The following is a 17,933-nucleotide window of genomic DNA, read 5'->3' as shown; positions in this document are numbered from 1 at the left end:
TCCACAAAAAATCTAACTGTCAACACTGAATATTGCATTGTTTCATTTTTTTTTTCACAGTTTATGAACTTACATTCATATTTTGTTTAAGTATTATTCAATAAATATATTTTGAAAGGATTTTTGAATTGTTGCTATATTTAGAGTATTAAAAAAAAAAATCTCACGTACCCCTTGGCATACCTTCAAGTACCCCCAGGGGCACGCATACCCCCATTTGAGAACCACTGACCTTATGGATGGCATTTTGAGAGTACACCTTTCCAGTAAAAAACTGCGTTTATTGAAATATACATTTTTGACATGAGCTACATTGCCACAGACAACATTTGGTAGTCACATATTTAAGACAATATATAGTGTACATGGATAAAATCATTTAGAGTAAACATAAGTGATCTTGAAAGGGAAAAGCCCGCATATTTAATACTCTTATGAATGCAATAGTGTATTAGCTGTAACAATTACTCCTTGTGGGTGACACCAAAAAAAAGCTGGCTCGGAACAAAATATGAACAATAGCAAAAGGGTTGCTGCTGTGGCGCCTCGGTTAAAGAATTATTGTTACTCATGAAATATGTGGAGATAAAATGATGTTAAAGTTGCGTGTACCAGTGATCTAAAAGCATCAATCATCTTGATAGCTGATCTAGTTGTTACTTTACCTACTGAGTCATGTCACCTCCTAATATCAGTTTAATAATAAGCACCTGTGGGAACAAACACTAAGAGTTGATTGACCACAGCAATACACTTGCAAATCAAAAATACAAAGCGAACATGTTCCTTCATGTACACGTTACAGACACATAGTAAGAGGTAAATGGCTGCTGGGTGAAATACTGAATTGCACATGCACGGTCTAAGGTAAAAAGTGAATTGTGCGTAAAAGAAAAAAAAATTGTAAAGCAGTCCAGACTGCTATGTCTACATTATTAGCTAAACTGGACATGATGTAGAGCATTGTACCACAGTCCACATATGTTTGTCATACAAGGTAACAAAGTGTCAACCAATCCCAAAAATTGAAACCTATCTTTGCTCTGGCGCTCAACGGATTTGAGACATCTCCTCCAGAAAAGGTGTTTTCAGGCAGCCGGTGCACAGTTGATCCATCCACAGCGGAGCCTCGTGCTGCAGAGGGGTGCGACGTGGGTAAAAGGTGTACGACAGGTCGTAGTTCAAAAGACAGCTGAGGGAAGCCATGTACACGTCTGAGAAGCGAGACAGGCGTCTGGAGAAGTACGTGGGGTTGTGGCACGTTCGGAAGATGCTGCCAAACTGAGGGTTGAACAAGTTCTTGGTCATCACCCTGGGACACAAAAAAGGAAAAGTAAGCTTTATCAAGCAATTATGGGCAGCGTGGCTTAGATAGAGTAGCCGTGCCAGCAACTTCAGGGTTCCAGGTTCAAATCCAGCTTCAAATCCAGCCGTTGTGTTTCTGGGCAAGACACTTTACCCTTGCTCCTGATGGGTCCTGGGTACCGCCTTGCATGGCAGCTTCTGCCATCAGTGTGTGAATGGGTGAATGTGATGTACACAGTAAAGCACTTTGGGTATCATGCAGGTATAGTAAAACACTGTATAAAAACATACTATATAGCATTCTAGAACTTTAAAGAAAATATTTTTTATAAACACAGGAGGGGAATATACAGTATCATGGGCATTTACATAAACAATACCATGAAAATAGGGGTGATTAATCAATGCATTACATAATTGTGTAGGTGCAGGTACAGTTTATAAAAGACATGTATCCAGTCAGCTTTCAAGGTTTTTAATAAGTATTAATTGTTATTCACATGACTTAGAGCAGAGATTCTCATGTTTTCAGTAAAACAACTAAAGGTTAAGTTGCTCCAGTGTCACAAAGTCCCGATCGTTTGGTCTGCACATTTTACCGGCGATGCTAAGGCAGACATGGCACAGATATGTATAGATATCCTGCAGATGCATTTCCAAATATAAAGTTAACGAAATCACAAAGGTGAGTTTTGATGTTACTGACTTATGTGCTAATCAGACACATTTGGTCGCAGCATGACTGCCAGCTAATCGATGCTAACATGCTATTTAGGCTAGCTGTATGTACATTTGTAGCTATATTTGCATCCAGCGTTTCCCTTCACCCACATTTACTGCCACACAAACACTTACCAATCAACATACTTAAGTTGTTCCTGCACATTTTACCGGCGATGCTAAAGCTGACATGGCACAGAGATGTATGGATATCCTGCGACACTCAATCGTTGGTTAGAAGGCGATCGCCCAATAGCGTCAATAGCTATTCGTTCAATAGCTTCAGTTTCTTTTTCAATTTCGTTTTCGCTGTCTGCCTCAATAATCCAACCATCCATTTCAATACATGCGTAATCTGTTGAATCGCTTAAACCGCTGAGATCCGAGTCTAAATCCATGCTAATGTCGCTATATCTTGCTGTGCTATCCACCATGTTTGTTTGTATTGGCATCACTGGTTGACGTCACAGGAAAATGGACAGTGGCTTCATAGATAGCGAAAATCAGACACTTTAAAGCCTTTTTTCGGGATATTCCATGATGGGTAAAATTTTGAAAAAAACTTCGAAAAACAAAATAAGCTACTGGGAACTGATTTTTATTGGTTTTAACCCTTCTGAAATTGTAATAATGTTCCCCTTTAACACAGCGTTGTGCCGTGTATTAATGCTCCTTGAGGTTGTGCCAACTCTCTGTAGTGTATGTAGGGCTGGGCGAAATGGCAAAACAAATGATCTCGATTAATTTTTCCCTATCATTCGATCTCGATTAATGTCAACATTTTTATTATTATCATTATTTTTATTATAGCGGATTGTCGCGTGCAGGATTATACAGAGTACCACATCTTATAAGACAGTGGTCCCCTACCACCGGGCAGTAAACCAGTACAGATTGGTACCGGGCCGCACAAGAAATTAAAAAAAAAATAAACAAATAAATATATGTTGTTTTTTTTTTAAATAAATTATTAAATCAACATAAAAACACACAATATACACATTATATATCAATACAGTCTGTAGGGATACAGTCCGTAAGCACACAATTGTATTTCTTTATGAACCCCCCCCCCGGGTCTGTGGGACAAATTTTCAAGCGTTGACCGGTCCGAAGCTACAAAAAGGTTGGGGACCACTGTTATAAGAGACATTTCTGCCATGTCTGATCAAGGTAATACAAGCTAACAGCTGACAACTGTCATTTTGTTCAAATTTATAATTGTGCTTACTGGAGGTGCAACGGTACAGGTAACTCATGCTAATGTCCATACCTGGTTTTAGAACCATGGTTTTGCTTGTTTTTCGTTATAATTTGTGGGGATAAAGAGAACAACTTTTTTTCCTCCCAATGTTATTTTGTTTTTTTTGCTTGCCCTCACAAACATTCTGCAGTAAACACATTCTAATTGGTGTAGTGATCACTATAAGACTTTTATGTGAAGTTAACATTTACTAAACAACACTTTTAAATGGTAAATTATCATTTGTATTATTTATTCACTTGTATACATCAGTGCTTCTCACCAGTGCTTTGGCAAACAAGCAGTGACCCAGATTGTGTTTTTAAAACTCAAATTCTGTATCTTATACTGAATGAAAATACATTCGAGTGCAGTTTGAATTTAATGTACTGTAAAATAATCTGTACCAACACATAAAACAAGTTTAATGATTATGTCAGGAACAGCATTTTGCTAATCTCAGGGCATTCATTTGATCGCAACTGGACTATTTGGTTTGTCTTAGAAGACGTTTCGCCTCTCATCAGTTCATGATCATAAACTTAAAATTGGTCAGATCTAGTCCGGGGGCTGGTGCCAGTACCTCAGTAGGCTTTATTCATATATTGGGGAAACAAAACAACCAATAAGCTGACGGATGAAATAACATAGACGGGCAAACTCTTCAGACCAAGACTCTGCTGTCTACCTGCACGGCAGGAAGAAACAGCACTCCTTTGAGAACAAAAATATACAGATTCTGGACATGGAGGACAGATGGTACGAAAGAGTGGTGAGGGAAGCCCTTTATGTCAAGGTTGAAAAACCATCCCTGAACAGAAGAGGTGGTCTGAGACACCACCTGTCTCTCACATACAACACTGTCCTTTCAACCATTCCTAAAAGACTGCAATTTAGCCTCCAACAAATAACAGGAGTTAAAAACATTCTGGTCACAGAAGGTGACCACAATGCCATTTTTGTAATTTGTTTACAACTGAATGGAATGCTAATGTGGGTGATTCAGACTATTTGACTGGTAGTAGTAGATCCACAGCAACCGTTCTGCCACACAATACCTTAATGCTAACGAGGGGAAATTACACTTCAACGACTGTCATTGGCTTTGACAGTTAGGTTTGCTCGTTTGCATTAAAACAGTTGTTTTTCTCAATACAATAGGGCGAAATCCTCCTTACCCAGGCACACCCTCCTGGTTTTGGACTATCAATATTTGTAGTTCTCCTCTCTGAGCTGCCACCTTATCGTAATAGAGGAGTTTGCGTGTCCCAATGATCCTAGCAACTATGTTGTCCGGGGGCTTTCATGCCCCCTGGTAGGGTCTCCCAAGGCAAACTGACCTAGGTGAGGGATCAGACAAAGCAGCTCGAAGACCTCTATGAATAACAAAAGAAAAGGACTCAGATTTTCCTCGCCTGGACGCCGGTCACCGGGGCCCCCTTCTGGAGCCAGGCCCGGAGGTGGGGCACGATGGCGAGCGCCTGGTGGCCGGGCCTGTCCCCATGGGGCCTGGCGGGGCTCCGAAGTGGCAACGTGGGTCACCCCTCCAATGGGCTCACCACTCATAGCAGGGGCCATAGAGGTCGGGTGCGATGTGAGCTGGGCGGCAGCCGAAGGCAGGGCACTTGGCGGTCCGATCCTCGGCTACAGAAGCTAGCTCTTGGGACGTGGAACGAGGTAGAGAAGTTCCGGCTGGATATAGTTGGACTCCCCTCGACGCACAGCAAGGGCTCTGGAACCAGTTCTCTTGAGAGGGACTGGACTCTCTTCTCCTCTGGCGTTGCACGCAGTGAGAGGCGACGAGCTGGGGTAGCAATTCTTGTTGCCCCCCCGGCTCAAAGCCTGCACGTAAGAGTTCAACCCGGTGGACGAGAGGGTAGCTTCCCTTCGACTTCGGGTGGAGGGACGGAACCAGTTCTCTCGAGAGGGACTGGACTCTCTTCTACTCTGGCGTTGCACGCAGTGAGAGGCGACGAGCTGGGGTAGCAATTCTTGTTGCCCCCCCGGCTCAAAGCCTGCACGTTAGAGTTCAACCCGGTGGACGAGAGGGTAGCTTCCCTTCGACTTCGGGTGGAGGGACGGAACCAGTTCTCTCGAGAGGGACTGGACTCTCTTCTACTCTGGCGTTGCACGCAGTGAGAGGCGACGAGCTGGGGTAGCAATTCTTGTTGCCCCCCCGGCTCAAAGCCTGCACGTTAGAGTTCAACCCGGTGGACGAGAGGGTAGCTTCCCTTCGACTTCGGGTGGAAGGACGGGTCCTGACTGTTGTTTGCGCTTACGCACCAAACAGCTGTTCAGAGTACCCACCCTTTTTGGATACACTCGAGGGAGTACTGGAAAGTTCTCCCCCGGGTGATTCCGTTGTCCTACTGGGGGACTTCAACACTCATGTTGGCAACGACAGCGAAACCTGGAGAGGCGATATTGGGAAGAATGGCCACCAGGATCTGAACCCGAGTGGTGTTTTGTTATTGGACTCTTGTGCACGTCACATATTGTCCATAACGAACACCATGTTCAAACATAAGGGTGTCCATATGTGCACTTGGCACCAGAACACCCTTGGCCGCACTTCCATGATCGACTTTGTAGTTGTGTCATCGGATTTGCGGCCTCATGTTTTGGACACTCGGGTGAAGAGAGGGGCTGAGCTTTCTACCGATCACCACCTGGTGGTGGGTTGGCTGCGATGGTGGGGGAGTATGCCGGACAGACCTGGCAGGCCCAAACGCATTGTGAGGGTTTGCTGGGAACGTCTGGCAGAGTCTCCTGTCAGAGAGAGTTTCAATTCCCACCTCCGGAAAAACTTTGAACATGTCACGAGGGAGGTGCTGGACATTGAGTCCGAGTGGACCATGTTCTGCACCTCTATTGTCGAGGCGGCTGACTGGAGCTGTGGCCGCAAGGTAGTTGGTGCCTGTCGTGGCGGTAATCCTCGAACCCGTTGGTGGACACCGGCGGTGAGGGATGCCGTCAAGCTGAAGAAGGAGTCCTATCGGGTTCTTTTGGCTCATAAGACTCTGGAGGCAGTAGACAGGTACCGACAAGCCAAGCGGTGAGCAGCTTCAGCGGTCGCAGAGGCAAAAACTCGGACATGGGAGGAGTTCGGGGAAGCCATGGAAAACGACTTCCGGACGACTTCCAAGCGATTCTGGACCACCATCCGCCGCCTCAGGAAGGGGAAGCAGTGCACTGTCAACACCGGGTATGGTGCGGATGGTGTTCTGCTGACCTTGACTGCGGATATTGTGGATCGGTGGAAGGAATACTTCGAAGACCTCCTCAATCCCGCCAACACGTCTTCCTATGAGGAAGCAGGGCCTGGGAAATCTGTGGTGGTCTCTCCTATTTCTGGGGCTGAGGTTGCTGAGGTAGTTAAAAAGCTCCTCGGTGGCAAGGATCCGCCCGGATCCGCCCGGAGTTCCTTAAGGCTCTGGATGCTGTGAGGCTGTCTTGGTTGACAAGACTCTGCAGCATCACGTGGACATCGGGGGCGGTACCTCTGGATTGCCAGACCGGGGTGGTGGTCCCTCTCTTTAAGAAGGGGGACCATAGGGTGTGTTCCAACTATCATGGGATCACACTCCTCGGCCTTTCCGGTAAGGTCTATTTACCGGAGAGGAGGCTACGCCGGATAGTCGAACCTCAAATTCAGGAGGAACAGTGTGGTTTTTGTCCTGGTCGTGGAACTGTGGACCAGCTCTATACTCTCGGCAGGGTCCTTGAGGGTGCATGGGAGTTTGCCCAACCAGTCTACATGTGCTTTGTGGACTTGGAGAAGGCATTCGACCGTGTCCTCCGGGAAGTCCTGTGGGGAGTGCTCATAGAGTATGGGGTATCGGACTGTCTGATTGTGGCGCTTCGCTCGCTGTAGGATCAGTGTCAGAGCTTGGTCCGCATTGCCGGCAGTAAGTCGGACACGTTTCCAGTCAGGGTTGGACTCCGCCAAGGCTACCCTTTGTCACCCATTCTGTTCATAACTTATATGGACAGAATTTCTAGGCGCAGTCAAGGTGATTAGGGGTTCCGGTTTGGTGGCCGCGGGATCAGGTCTCTGCTTTTTGCAGATGATGTGGTCCTGATGGCTTCATCTGACCGGGATCTTCATCTCTCACTGGATCGGTTTGCAGCCGAGTGTAAAGCGACTGGAATGAGAATCAGCACCTCCAAGTCCGAGTTCATGGTTCTCGCCCGGAAAAGGGTGTAATGCCATCTCCGAGTTGGGGAGGAGACCCTGCCCCAAGTGGAGGAGTTTAAGTACCTCGGAGTCTTGTTCACGAGTGAGGGGAGAGTGGATCGTGAGATCGACAAGCGGATAGGTGCGGCGTCTTCAGTAATCCGTTGTGGTGAAGAAGGAGTCCTCACCTATGGTCATGAGCTTTGGGTCATGACCGAAAGGACAAGATTACGGGTACAAGCGACCGAAATTAGTTTCCTACGCCGGGTGGCGGGGCTCTCCCTTACAGATAGGGTGAGAAGCTCTGCCATCCGGGAGGAGCTCAAAGTAAAGCCGCTGGATGGATGGATGGAATATTTTGAGTTTTGGCACCAGCCACTGGACTAGATCTGCCCTTCAAGTATTGAATTATTACTGATTGGAATGTGAAACCATAAACATGTAACTGTAAACATGTTCGAAAAATCACTAAGTATTTTTTTATTATCATTTTCTTTTATTAATCATTTTTGGTTTTTTGCGTTACCTTTATTTTTTTTTAACACGTGGGAAAAGAATATTTCACAATTCAATACAATACTATTCCACAGATCAGCTGTTAAAGTGGAATGTAAACATTAGTTGTCATGTTTGGAAGTGCTCAAAATCGCCACGTAAAATTTTTAATGCTCATAGCTAGCATGTATATTGGATTTTTCATGTAAATTAGCATCAGGTTGTTGCATTTGTTTAAATGCATTTGATTTATGTGGAACGTCACCTAAAAGGATTGTGTACAGTATATGTAAGTTATATGGTGACATGCTTTATTTCTGTATGGTCAGTTGTACAGTGGTTAAAAGTAGGTTTTTAAAATGGAACTCAATTTGAGTCTTAATTGAAAACTGGTTAACTGTCTGCTGAGCTATCAAGAAGAGACCAAAAGTTAGCAGGCATTTTTTTGTTAAAATCATTTTCATTTTGCGTTTCTTTCCTGAAATGTTCATTAAACAAGAGTTATTTTGCACTAAGTCAAAGTCAAACTGCCTTTTTATTAAATATAAAATGAGTTTTTTTTTTCTTAATTCCAGCAACCTGTCATTAATTGAGATGGTGGGTCCTGCAGCAAGACAAGTTGAGAACAACTGATTTAGAAGCCAAGCAGATCAACAAGTAGACACGTATCCTGCCAATGAAAAAAGCCTTTCCAAAGTCATGAGTGATCTACTTTTAATATTAACAAATTGTCCAGTTCAGATAGAACCGCTGCTTTAAGTAAAATAAATCTGGAAGTGAAAATTAAGTCATTCACCTGAGTTCGTTCCGCTCCTGCTGCCATTCCTCAAAAACTTGTTTAGACCCTGCGTCACGATGTATCTAGATAACAAGGAATAGTCAAAATCATAATGTTTGTGGTCTTTTGAGTTGCATTTTGAACAACCAGGCATCACAAACTTTTAACATCTCACCTGTAATCGCTCCATCAGGCCGGTGAGGGCCTGGAGCCACGTGAGGCTGAGAGCATACCGTTCTGTGCTTACAACTTTGGTTTCATCTTCCAGTTCCGGTACAATAGCGGCTGTACGCCAGCCATGTTGCAGCATCAAGTCCTGTTATGCAGTAAAATATGTCAATTTGGTCTGCTTTAGAAAATTTAAACACAACATAAGACAAGCAATTGAGGAAATGAAAGGATAACAAAGCACATATGTAAACACAGCAATCAAAGCATGTACTGCCCTCTAGTGTTGAATATTCAACCCTACAACACCAGTCCATATTGTATTATGTTTCCAATTCCTGCAGATCGGTGGTTCTGTAACTTTTTTTTTTCAGGTCCCACCTAAGAACACACTTGGTTTTACAAATACCACCATAATAACCAACATTAAAATTTAGTAGCATAGTAGTAAATATTCATTAAAAACATCACTAAAATTGATTCCCGGGCGCGGCACCGCTGCCGCCCACTGCTCCCCTCACCTCCCAGGGGGTGATCAAGGGTGATGGGTCAAATGCAGAGAATAATTTCGCCACACCAAGTGTGTGTGTGACAATCATTGGTACTTTAACTTTAACAATTGCGGTAAAATGTATTACATTTAAACATGCCAGCATAATCACAAAGGATATGATAGACTAACTTGTGTTTCATTACTCAATTTATTAATAAAATACAGGAGATATTCTTGTGGTAGCAGCCGTATATGCACCCAGTGCTGCTGCTGTCCGCCTGACATGGCCAAGGAGTCGCAGGATCACGTTTTGAGAGCAACAGGTGGCGAAATGATCGTCTCCTTAAATTGATATAACTCCACACAAATATGAATATTAATATAAGGCATTTAATCCATTATCTGGAGGTTATTTGTTCATATGTCTCCGATGGGCACATCAATCAGTGTGATGGGTAACAGTTGGCACTTTTTTATGTGAACTGTTACAAAGCGTCACCTCTGTGTGTCACTAAAGTATCCACAACCTGTAGAAATACAACAGCGTAAGACAGCTATGGAGTTGTAGTGAGGCAGTGCACATTTCCACAGTCAGTTTTGATACATCTTATCTTTGCCGTGAAAGACGGCGTACAGCAGATTTTTTTGCGTACGCAAGCTTGTTACCTGAGGGCCTTGGTGCGCCTGTACTGGTGTAAGTGAGCGATGGCAAAACATGTTGATATGACGGGTTCTTTATTGGTTTTGTCGTGGTTACGGCTGACAGTAACCAGTTTTGCTAGAAAGTATGTTTTGAAGATGTTGTTTTGGCGTGACAGTAACCAGTTTTGCACAATGAAGGGATTGTTGATCAAACAACTACCATCTTTCTGGAACAATTGACTGGACATAGTTTTATCTGTTACTGCTTTTTGTCAGCTGTCACTCATACTCGCATTGCTAAATGGTACATAAAAAAATTGTGTTTATTTTAATTTACAGTTCAGGTTGGACTTGATTTTATGCGCGGCATGGATTTGAGGTGCTTAGATCTGAGAACACAGGAACAGTGTGCAATTACGCAAGCGTGCCGCCTAAAGGGATCGTTATGAAATAAAATAGATTACAGTACATTGATACTTACCGCCAAGTCACTGTAGAGATGGTCTCCAAAGTAAAGAACCTTTGACCCTCGCCAGCCAGTCAACCTGAGAAAGTCAAACAGGTTTCCCTGAAGAAACAGAGAAACAAGCCAATGAGTCTTTTACTGTGTGATGTGGGGACCACACATTGCTGTTCTCCACCTAGAAGTAATCTACTTATTGTGACACACATAATGACCTGTTTGTAGATGTGCCCTTTGTCCAAACTGCTGATTTTTTCCCACCGAAGATCTCCGTTCTCATCTAGGCGTCTGAAGGGTCTGCAAGAGTAGCAGCAATATAAATAATAGCTTCAGCACAATCTAAAATGAGTTAATCAAGTGTGACGTGATTCGAGATGCTGTTTAACCACGCTAAATAGTAGAGTAGCACCTCAACTTCCAAGCTTAATTGGTTCTGTGATGGCGCTCTTAACTCAACACACTTATCTCAAGCCCACTGAAATTAATTGAAATCAATTCAATTAGTGCTTGGCCCCCCCAAAATCGTAACATGCCTTTTCAAAATGAAAAAAACTTTTGGATAGGAAATACTGAAAAAAAAAAAACTATTCAATAGAATGTACAAGTAACTACATTTGGTTTATGAAGTAATGTAATAATAATGTATCGCATTTACCTTGGAGAGTGGATTTCTATGGTATCTCCTTCCAGCTGCTTCTCTGTCAAACACACCATAGCAACTTTTCCATGTTTTCATGGATAAATGCGCACCGTTAATATTACTTTAACACTTTTGGCTGGTGTTAGACTCATTTTGCTTCAGTATGGTGCAGACTAGAAGTGACACGTTTAAATTGCTTCGGCAAGTTGGCTACCCACTGTCATGTTTTTCTTTAATTCAATGAAAATCATCCACCTTTTTCAGCACTTTCTTCCTTCCCATTCATGTAAAAAGCAAACAAAAAGTTATTTTGACCTCTAGCTATAAGTTAATGCGAGCAAGTAAGACCAAATGTTTTGTTTGGATCTAACATAGTTCACTGTGACATATGCTACGCAAACCAATGTCGGGGATACTTGTAACTCCAATTTTTGCTTGAAATTTTAAGCATGACATTTAGCAGAGAGTCAGCTCTTATCTCAAAACACTCTTAAGTTGGGGTACTACTGTACTTACTTGATACATTACATTGTACATACTTGATACAGTTAGTGAAAAAGTGAGGTTTGTCTGCCTGCACAATGATGACGTCGAAGAAGTCCCTCCACTTCTTTCCCACCATGTGCGTCATTCCTTTATCCCTTCACATAAAAACAAACAAACACTTAAACACCTTATATCCAGTTGTGAGTGCAAGCCCACAGCACTTACACAAAACTGAAGGGACTGTTTGTGATGAGGAAGAGTTTCTTTCCGTGACTGACAAGTCGGTGCAAAACTGCCTCTGTCTCTTCTCCTCTGAGAATGTACTTGTCTAGGCAGAAAGAATACAACTCAGACACCTATTTGGTCAACAGGTGAACTTTTCATAGTTTCAACTTTAAGATTCCTACCAAGGTCTTCCATTATCCATTTGTACATTAAGCCTTTAAGGTGTACCATGCCAATCGCTTCCTGGAGGTCACAAAGGGAAATGTCATCACCATTGTTATTGTGTTTTTGCGCACACTTTAACAGGTAGAACTTGTATGGTCCTGTAACTATTCACCTTATTTGTTAACCTTAGTAAAAACCTAGTGGTTCTTTCACCATGTAGCCCAGCAGATTCCTCTGCTTCCGACAGAGGAATGTGAGAAACAGTATTTAACATTACTGTACCTCTCATCAGGAACGAGAGGTTTAAAAACATGAGGTGGAGCAGGCATTGACATGCCTCAGCTTGATCTGAATACCAGCAACTGACCACTGAAGAACCTGACCTGCCATGTCTTTCAACTGTGTATATTCACAGTTTTCATTCTTTCCATTTTTTTTGTAGGATTCCAACTAAAATTTTCTCCAAAACATTGCCATTTTTTTCTTATAGTGTCTTGGTTATCCCCCGGTCAATCATTGCAGCTAACAAACTAGCCCAAATGCTCACATATTATTGCACAGAATCAAATAATCCTACACGTTGGGTGACTTAATATCTGTGCTTTTTATATACCGTATTTATCGGACTATAAGTCGCAGTCTTCTCCACAGTCCAGCGGGGGGTAAACCAAAAAAAAATAAAAACATTTTTTTTTTTTAATAGTTTGGCCAAGTCTCACCCCCGGCCAAACTACAAAAAAACCCGCGACTTATAGTCCGAAAAATAAGGTAGTAAATAAATGCAAAACAACAAACAATGAAGGCAAAGAAAGTTACAAGTGTCAGCACTTTGATAATGAAAGTGGGATACAATGGAGTTCAAGAAAAACTACAGAGCAAAGTAAGAGGGTGGCGTCTGTTTGTATTGTAATGGAAAGGTTCTTAGTTAACAGAGGTTGTATGAGGGACGGTTTAGTCAACTGAATTGGGCCAGTATGGGAAATGATTGTACAGTACATGCTGTACAACTCTTCCCCAGCAAGCGTCTTCAATAAAAGCAAAAGTGGTGTCAAATGTTTTTTTTTGCATTTTATTTATCATGTTGTATTTGGTATTGTCTTCCGCAAGTTCAATTATATTTAGTATCTATTAAAAAAAGTGTTTTGTGTTATTTTTGTTGGGTTCTTGAATGGACACTTATGCGGAAAATTGCTTTGGAAAAATCACTGTTCAAAAGAACTGATAAACCTACAATAAACATTTCAGAACGGGTATCTTCTTTTTGGATCTAATGAGCATGTGTCCAACGGTCCTGCTTAGTGTTCATTGATTAGCAGAAGGGACAAAAAAAAAATTGTAAGTGCATTGATAAAATTATCAATGTGATCTTTGTCCCCATGTAACTTGAGTATATTGAGCCAAATATCCTCTATGATAACATTAGTGTTGAGACACAGGAAGTCACATAGAATGTGGGTCCACTGCACACACTAAGCACATTCACAAACATGCACTTATCTAAATGTTGCTTTTCTCTAAAAAGAAATGTTGCACATTTGAAAGACCTTTGAATAGAAACCCAACCATTACAACAAGAACAAAATACAGCTAAATAATTCAGCCTGTGCAGATGAGCTTTATAAAGGTTTTATATTGAGGAGGGGTTCTATTAAGAGTCATACTTACGGACACATCTTTAGAAAGATGAACCGGATCATAATCAATGTCGTTGGTAATGAAAAAATCATTTGCCACGGCCAAGAGTGTCATCTCAGGGATAGAGAAGATGTCCATAAACTGCTTCACCTTAGGGCCCTGTTAGGCAAATTGTAATCTTACTTGTCATCATTAGCTGTTAGTTCTTTTTTACACAAACAAAGTAACTTAAAGATTTAAATGTTTCCTTTTTTCAACTTACACCACTGCACTGCAAACATGGGCAGGCAGATGTTTCAAAATGGTTTTGAAGAAGGAGAGGCTATTTACATTGCAAACCTCAGTATGAGTGTCTCTTAATGAAGAAATGTGTTGAATAAAGCTTGGTGATGGTTCCATCTAACAGAGTGAGAGGCTGACAAAAATCTGAACAAGGAACCAATTATTTTGGAAGCATGCTGTTACAAATCCCGACAGTACTGCTACAATGGAGAAAATGAGATTCATAAAATTGACAGTGTTCACTTATGTAAGCATACAAGCCAAATGAATGGAATTTCAGGGCGCAGTTCCATTTTTAATCCTAAAGTGCATGGATGAGATTAGGACCGAATCCTTGACATTTTGTTTCATTAACATACCATTCGACAGACTGCATTCCAAATCCATACATTTATAACTTTAGGGAAACTGCACTTATTTTTTTTTTTATTTTTTTTTTTTTTCCATGATGGCGCTGCTGTAGTGGCTGCTGTAGGCAGGAGCTCTGTGCTCTTGTGTCATCCTTTTGTGTTTCCCTCTTGTTTCTATGTGTTATTATATTTTTTTTTGCATTTTGGTCCGGGACCCTTTGGGACTGTGTGACAAGGGGTGGCACTTTCGTGACCTCTGTGGTGCTTTTTTTGTGGACTTCTGGATCTGCCTCCCGGGAGCCTTTTGGCCATGGAGACCAGCTGCTGGGCCACACACTTTCGTGACCTCTGTGGTGCTTTTTTTGTGGACTTCTGGATCTGCCTCCCGGGGGCCTTTTGGCCATGAAGACCAGCTGCTGGGCCACACCAGAGTCTGTTTTGGAGGACCTGGAGGAGGTGCGGATGAGGGGACAGGGCTGCGGAGCTATCACTTCGCGGTGTCTCGACTGGGTGAGCAGGTGTCGGACACCTCAGTCACCTTGGACGTATCCTCGCTCATCTATGCGGATTGGACACTGGCCGAGAGTGGAGTCGGCTGTCTTGGTTGCTTTGTTGGGTCTGCTTCTGTCTCTGGCCATTCTCCCTCCACCCCAGCGGACAATGGCGTGGATCACCGCAGAGGCCACCACAGTGGATAAGTTTCTTTGACTTTTTATTCATAGCTGTATGTAGAAGTGTCTGGTTGTATCTGCTGCTTTAATGTCTTTAATGTCCTCTGTGTTCTTTGATGTTTCCCTCTTACACACATGGAAGAGGGATGTGTACTATGGCTATCTATGAGTTGTTGTTTTTCCCTTGGCCTCAGTCTGCACCCCCTCTCCAGGGGGTGCAGACTGAAATAAGACCGTTTTTTTAAATTTTATTTTAATCTTCTACCCCCCCCCCCCTTGTTTACCTGTATGTCATCTTTTTTGTAAGGGGCGCTGGAAGCCGGCAGACCCGTCAGCGATCCTGTTCTGTCTCCCTGTAATGTTTGTCTGATCTTGAATGGGATTGTGCTGAAAATTGTAATTTTCCTGAAGGAACTCTCCTGACGGAATAAATAAAGTACTATCTAATCTAATCTAATCTAATCTTTGTATGAATTGTGCCTTTTTTCCTCAACATCACTGATTACTACTCACTGCATTCTTCATGAGAGCCAACCACCATAATAACACATCACTTACTGTAGGATACTGACTGATAGAATCGTTTTATAATCCTGTTTAGATGACGAATGACTAGTAATCCTTGAAGAAAAAGGGGGGTGGGAACAAGCATGTGTGTCTTTCTCGGCATTTTCAGGTCTAAATTGGCTGTCAAAGTGTACCAACTTGTTAGATTATGTCCTCATCCTTCTACTATCAAAGTGAGAGGGATTATTTATAATCTACAATAAACTTCCACAAATTCAGAGGAGAGAAAGCAGCTCAGTAGTGATGGCGCTGCTATAAATAGTTAATCTGCTTTAGCGGTTATAATTCATCCATCCATCCATTTTCTACCACTTATTCCCTTTTGGGGTCGCGGGGGGCGCTGGTGCCTATCTCAGCTACAAGGCGGAAGGCGGGGTACACCCTGGACAAGTCGCCACCTCATCGTAGGGCCAACACAGATAGACAGACAACATTCACACACTAGGGTCAATTTAGTGTTGCCAATCAACCTATCCCCAGGTGCATGTCTTTGGAAGTGGGAGGAAGCCGGAGTACCCGGAGGGAACCCACGCATTCACGGGGAGGACATGCAAACTCCACACAGAAAGATCCCGAGCCCGGGATTGAACCCAGGACTACTCAGGACCTTCGTTTTGTGAGGCAGACGCACTAACCCCTCTTCCACCGTGAAGCCCAGCGGTTATAATAATATCACTAATACTTGTTTAAGATTCAAGTCACAAAAAATGTCAATTGAGTATTGTTTGCAGTTTTTGGATGGTTATTTATTGGGTTTCATGGTCGGAATAGAGGATGTCCCATTGGCTCCATTGTAAGTGGACTTTTATTTACATTTATTTAACAGTTAGAGTGCATTAAAAAAAAAAAAAATCTGTCATTTTATCTTTCATAATGATTGCAAACAATGGGCAAAATTTTAAGAAAAAGTGCCTCTTAATTGCCCCCAGAGGACTAAAGGTTTTTTAAATGTAATTGTTCCCCTTATTAGGAAAAAAATTACAACTGGAGCTATGGTCATAGACAACTAAAACATATACTACTTTACATTTTTAGGAATTTGTCAGGCATTCAAATATAATACAATTCTGCTCTTTGGCCTGGAAATAGAGAAGCCAGATATGTTATATAGAGTCTAATGCCTTGCAAATGAGTTGTTACTGTATGTTAAAATAGTCATAAAGACAATTACATTCAGATTCATTTAAATGAAAATGTGATTAATTAATCGTATTACAAACTTTTTAATTATCAAATTTGAATTTAATATGATGTATGTTTTGTACTAAAATAACTTGTTCAAATATGTTTTTCTTAAGAACAAATTAATTTAACAAAATATGCAGTTTTATCCTTCCTGAACCCTTATTGAAACAACTGCAGCCAAATTTCAAACCCAGTGCGTACACTTAACGAGATCAGCTTTAAACCTGCGCACAGCAGGACAGTGACAATCCGTCCATCCGTTTTCTACCGCTTGTCCCTATGTCAAGAGAAATTTGACATCATATTCTTAGAAGGAGCATGAAGGAGCTAGGAATACGTTTGCGGTGAAATGCCATATGAAGTGCCCAGTCGTTAATAAATTGCCATTTTACTTGCGCTTCCTCACACAAAACGGGGCCCCCATGGGCCGCCAAGCCCTGCACACAGCGAGTAATCTGCTTGTAGGGAGTGGCAGCCCTGAATATAAGTGACCAAAAAAAAAAACTCACCTTTCCATAGAAGCCACTATCCTGCTGCAGGGGGATGTGGTAAGTTCCCCCATAAAGCTGCAGGATCTCCTCGTCTGGGATTGGCTGCAGACCCCTGGTATCAATAAAATATCAAAATAAAGATGCACACAAAGACACAAAAGTTGCGTCAGAACATCGTCAACCAATGCCTCTATAGATGTCATGTTTAATATAAACTATTGATCGGCCGGGCTGACTATTGACGGCCATATTTGGCATTTTGACATATCGATATTGGCCTTCTTTTATCAGTATTGGCATATTCTTATACACATACAGTACAGGCCAAAAGTTTGGACACACCTCATTTAATGGTTTTTCTTTATTTTCATGACTATTTACATTGTAGATTGTCACTGAAGGAATTAAAACTATGAATGAACACGCGGAGTTATGTACTTAACAAAAATAAAAGTGAAATAATTGAAAACATGTTTAATATTCTAGTTTCTTCAAAATAGCCACCCTTTTCTCTAATTACTGCTTTGCACACTCTTGGCATTCTCTCAAGGAGCTTCAAGAGGTAGTCACCTGAAATGGTTTTCACTTCACAGGTGTGCCTTATCAGGGCTGATAAGTGGAATTTCTTGCTTTATCAATGGGTTTGGGACCATCAGTTGTGTTGTGATTGTGTAAGTATCTCCAAATTTTGGGCTTGTACCATCGTTCCATCCATCCATAGTTTTGTATATGTACAGTGTAATACTGTATAT

The 17,933-nt window shown here is 42.2% G+C and overlaps 1 protein-coding gene across 1 annotated transcript in view; it reads right to left on the bottom strand.

Moving 5' to 3' along the window:
- Window positions 1–260: 260 nt before the first annotated feature.
- The window catches only part of nt5dc2 (5'-nucleotidase domain containing 2), a 32,663-nt gene continuing 14,990 nt past the window's right edge, over window positions 261–17,933 (bottom strand). The window contains exons 5-14 of the mRNA XM_061903632.1: window positions 17,200–17,293; window positions 13,666–13,794; window positions 12,018–12,078; window positions 11,836–11,938; window positions 11,664–11,765; window positions 10,700–10,781; window positions 10,503–10,589; window positions 8,894–9,034; window positions 8,737–8,801; window positions 261–1,312 (exon numbers count right to left, since the gene is read on the bottom strand). Coding sequence (XP_061759616.1) covers window positions 1,051–1,312; window positions 8,737–8,801; window positions 8,894–9,034; window positions 10,503–10,589; window positions 10,700–10,781; window positions 11,664–11,765; window positions 11,836–11,938; window positions 12,018–12,078; window positions 13,666–13,794; window positions 17,200–17,293 — 1,126 coding nt within the window. The 3' untranslated portion in view covers window positions 261–1,050. The remainder of the gene's footprint in view (window positions 1,313–8,736; window positions 8,802–8,893; window positions 9,035–10,502; window positions 10,590–10,699; window positions 10,782–11,663; window positions 11,766–11,835; window positions 11,939–12,017; window positions 12,079–13,665; window positions 13,795–17,199; window positions 17,294–17,933) is intronic.

Source organism: Nerophis ophidion, linkage group LG06 (genome assembly GCF_033978795.1).
Source record: "Nerophis ophidion isolate RoL-2023_Sa linkage group LG06, RoL_Noph_v1.0, whole genome shotgun sequence".
Classification (NCBI taxonomy): Eukaryota; Metazoa; Chordata; class Actinopteri; order Syngnathiformes; family Syngnathidae; genus Nerophis; species Nerophis ophidion.
The sequence above is the reverse complement of the archived record's forward strand: the minus strand, read 5'-3'. Positions and strand labels throughout refer to the sequence as shown.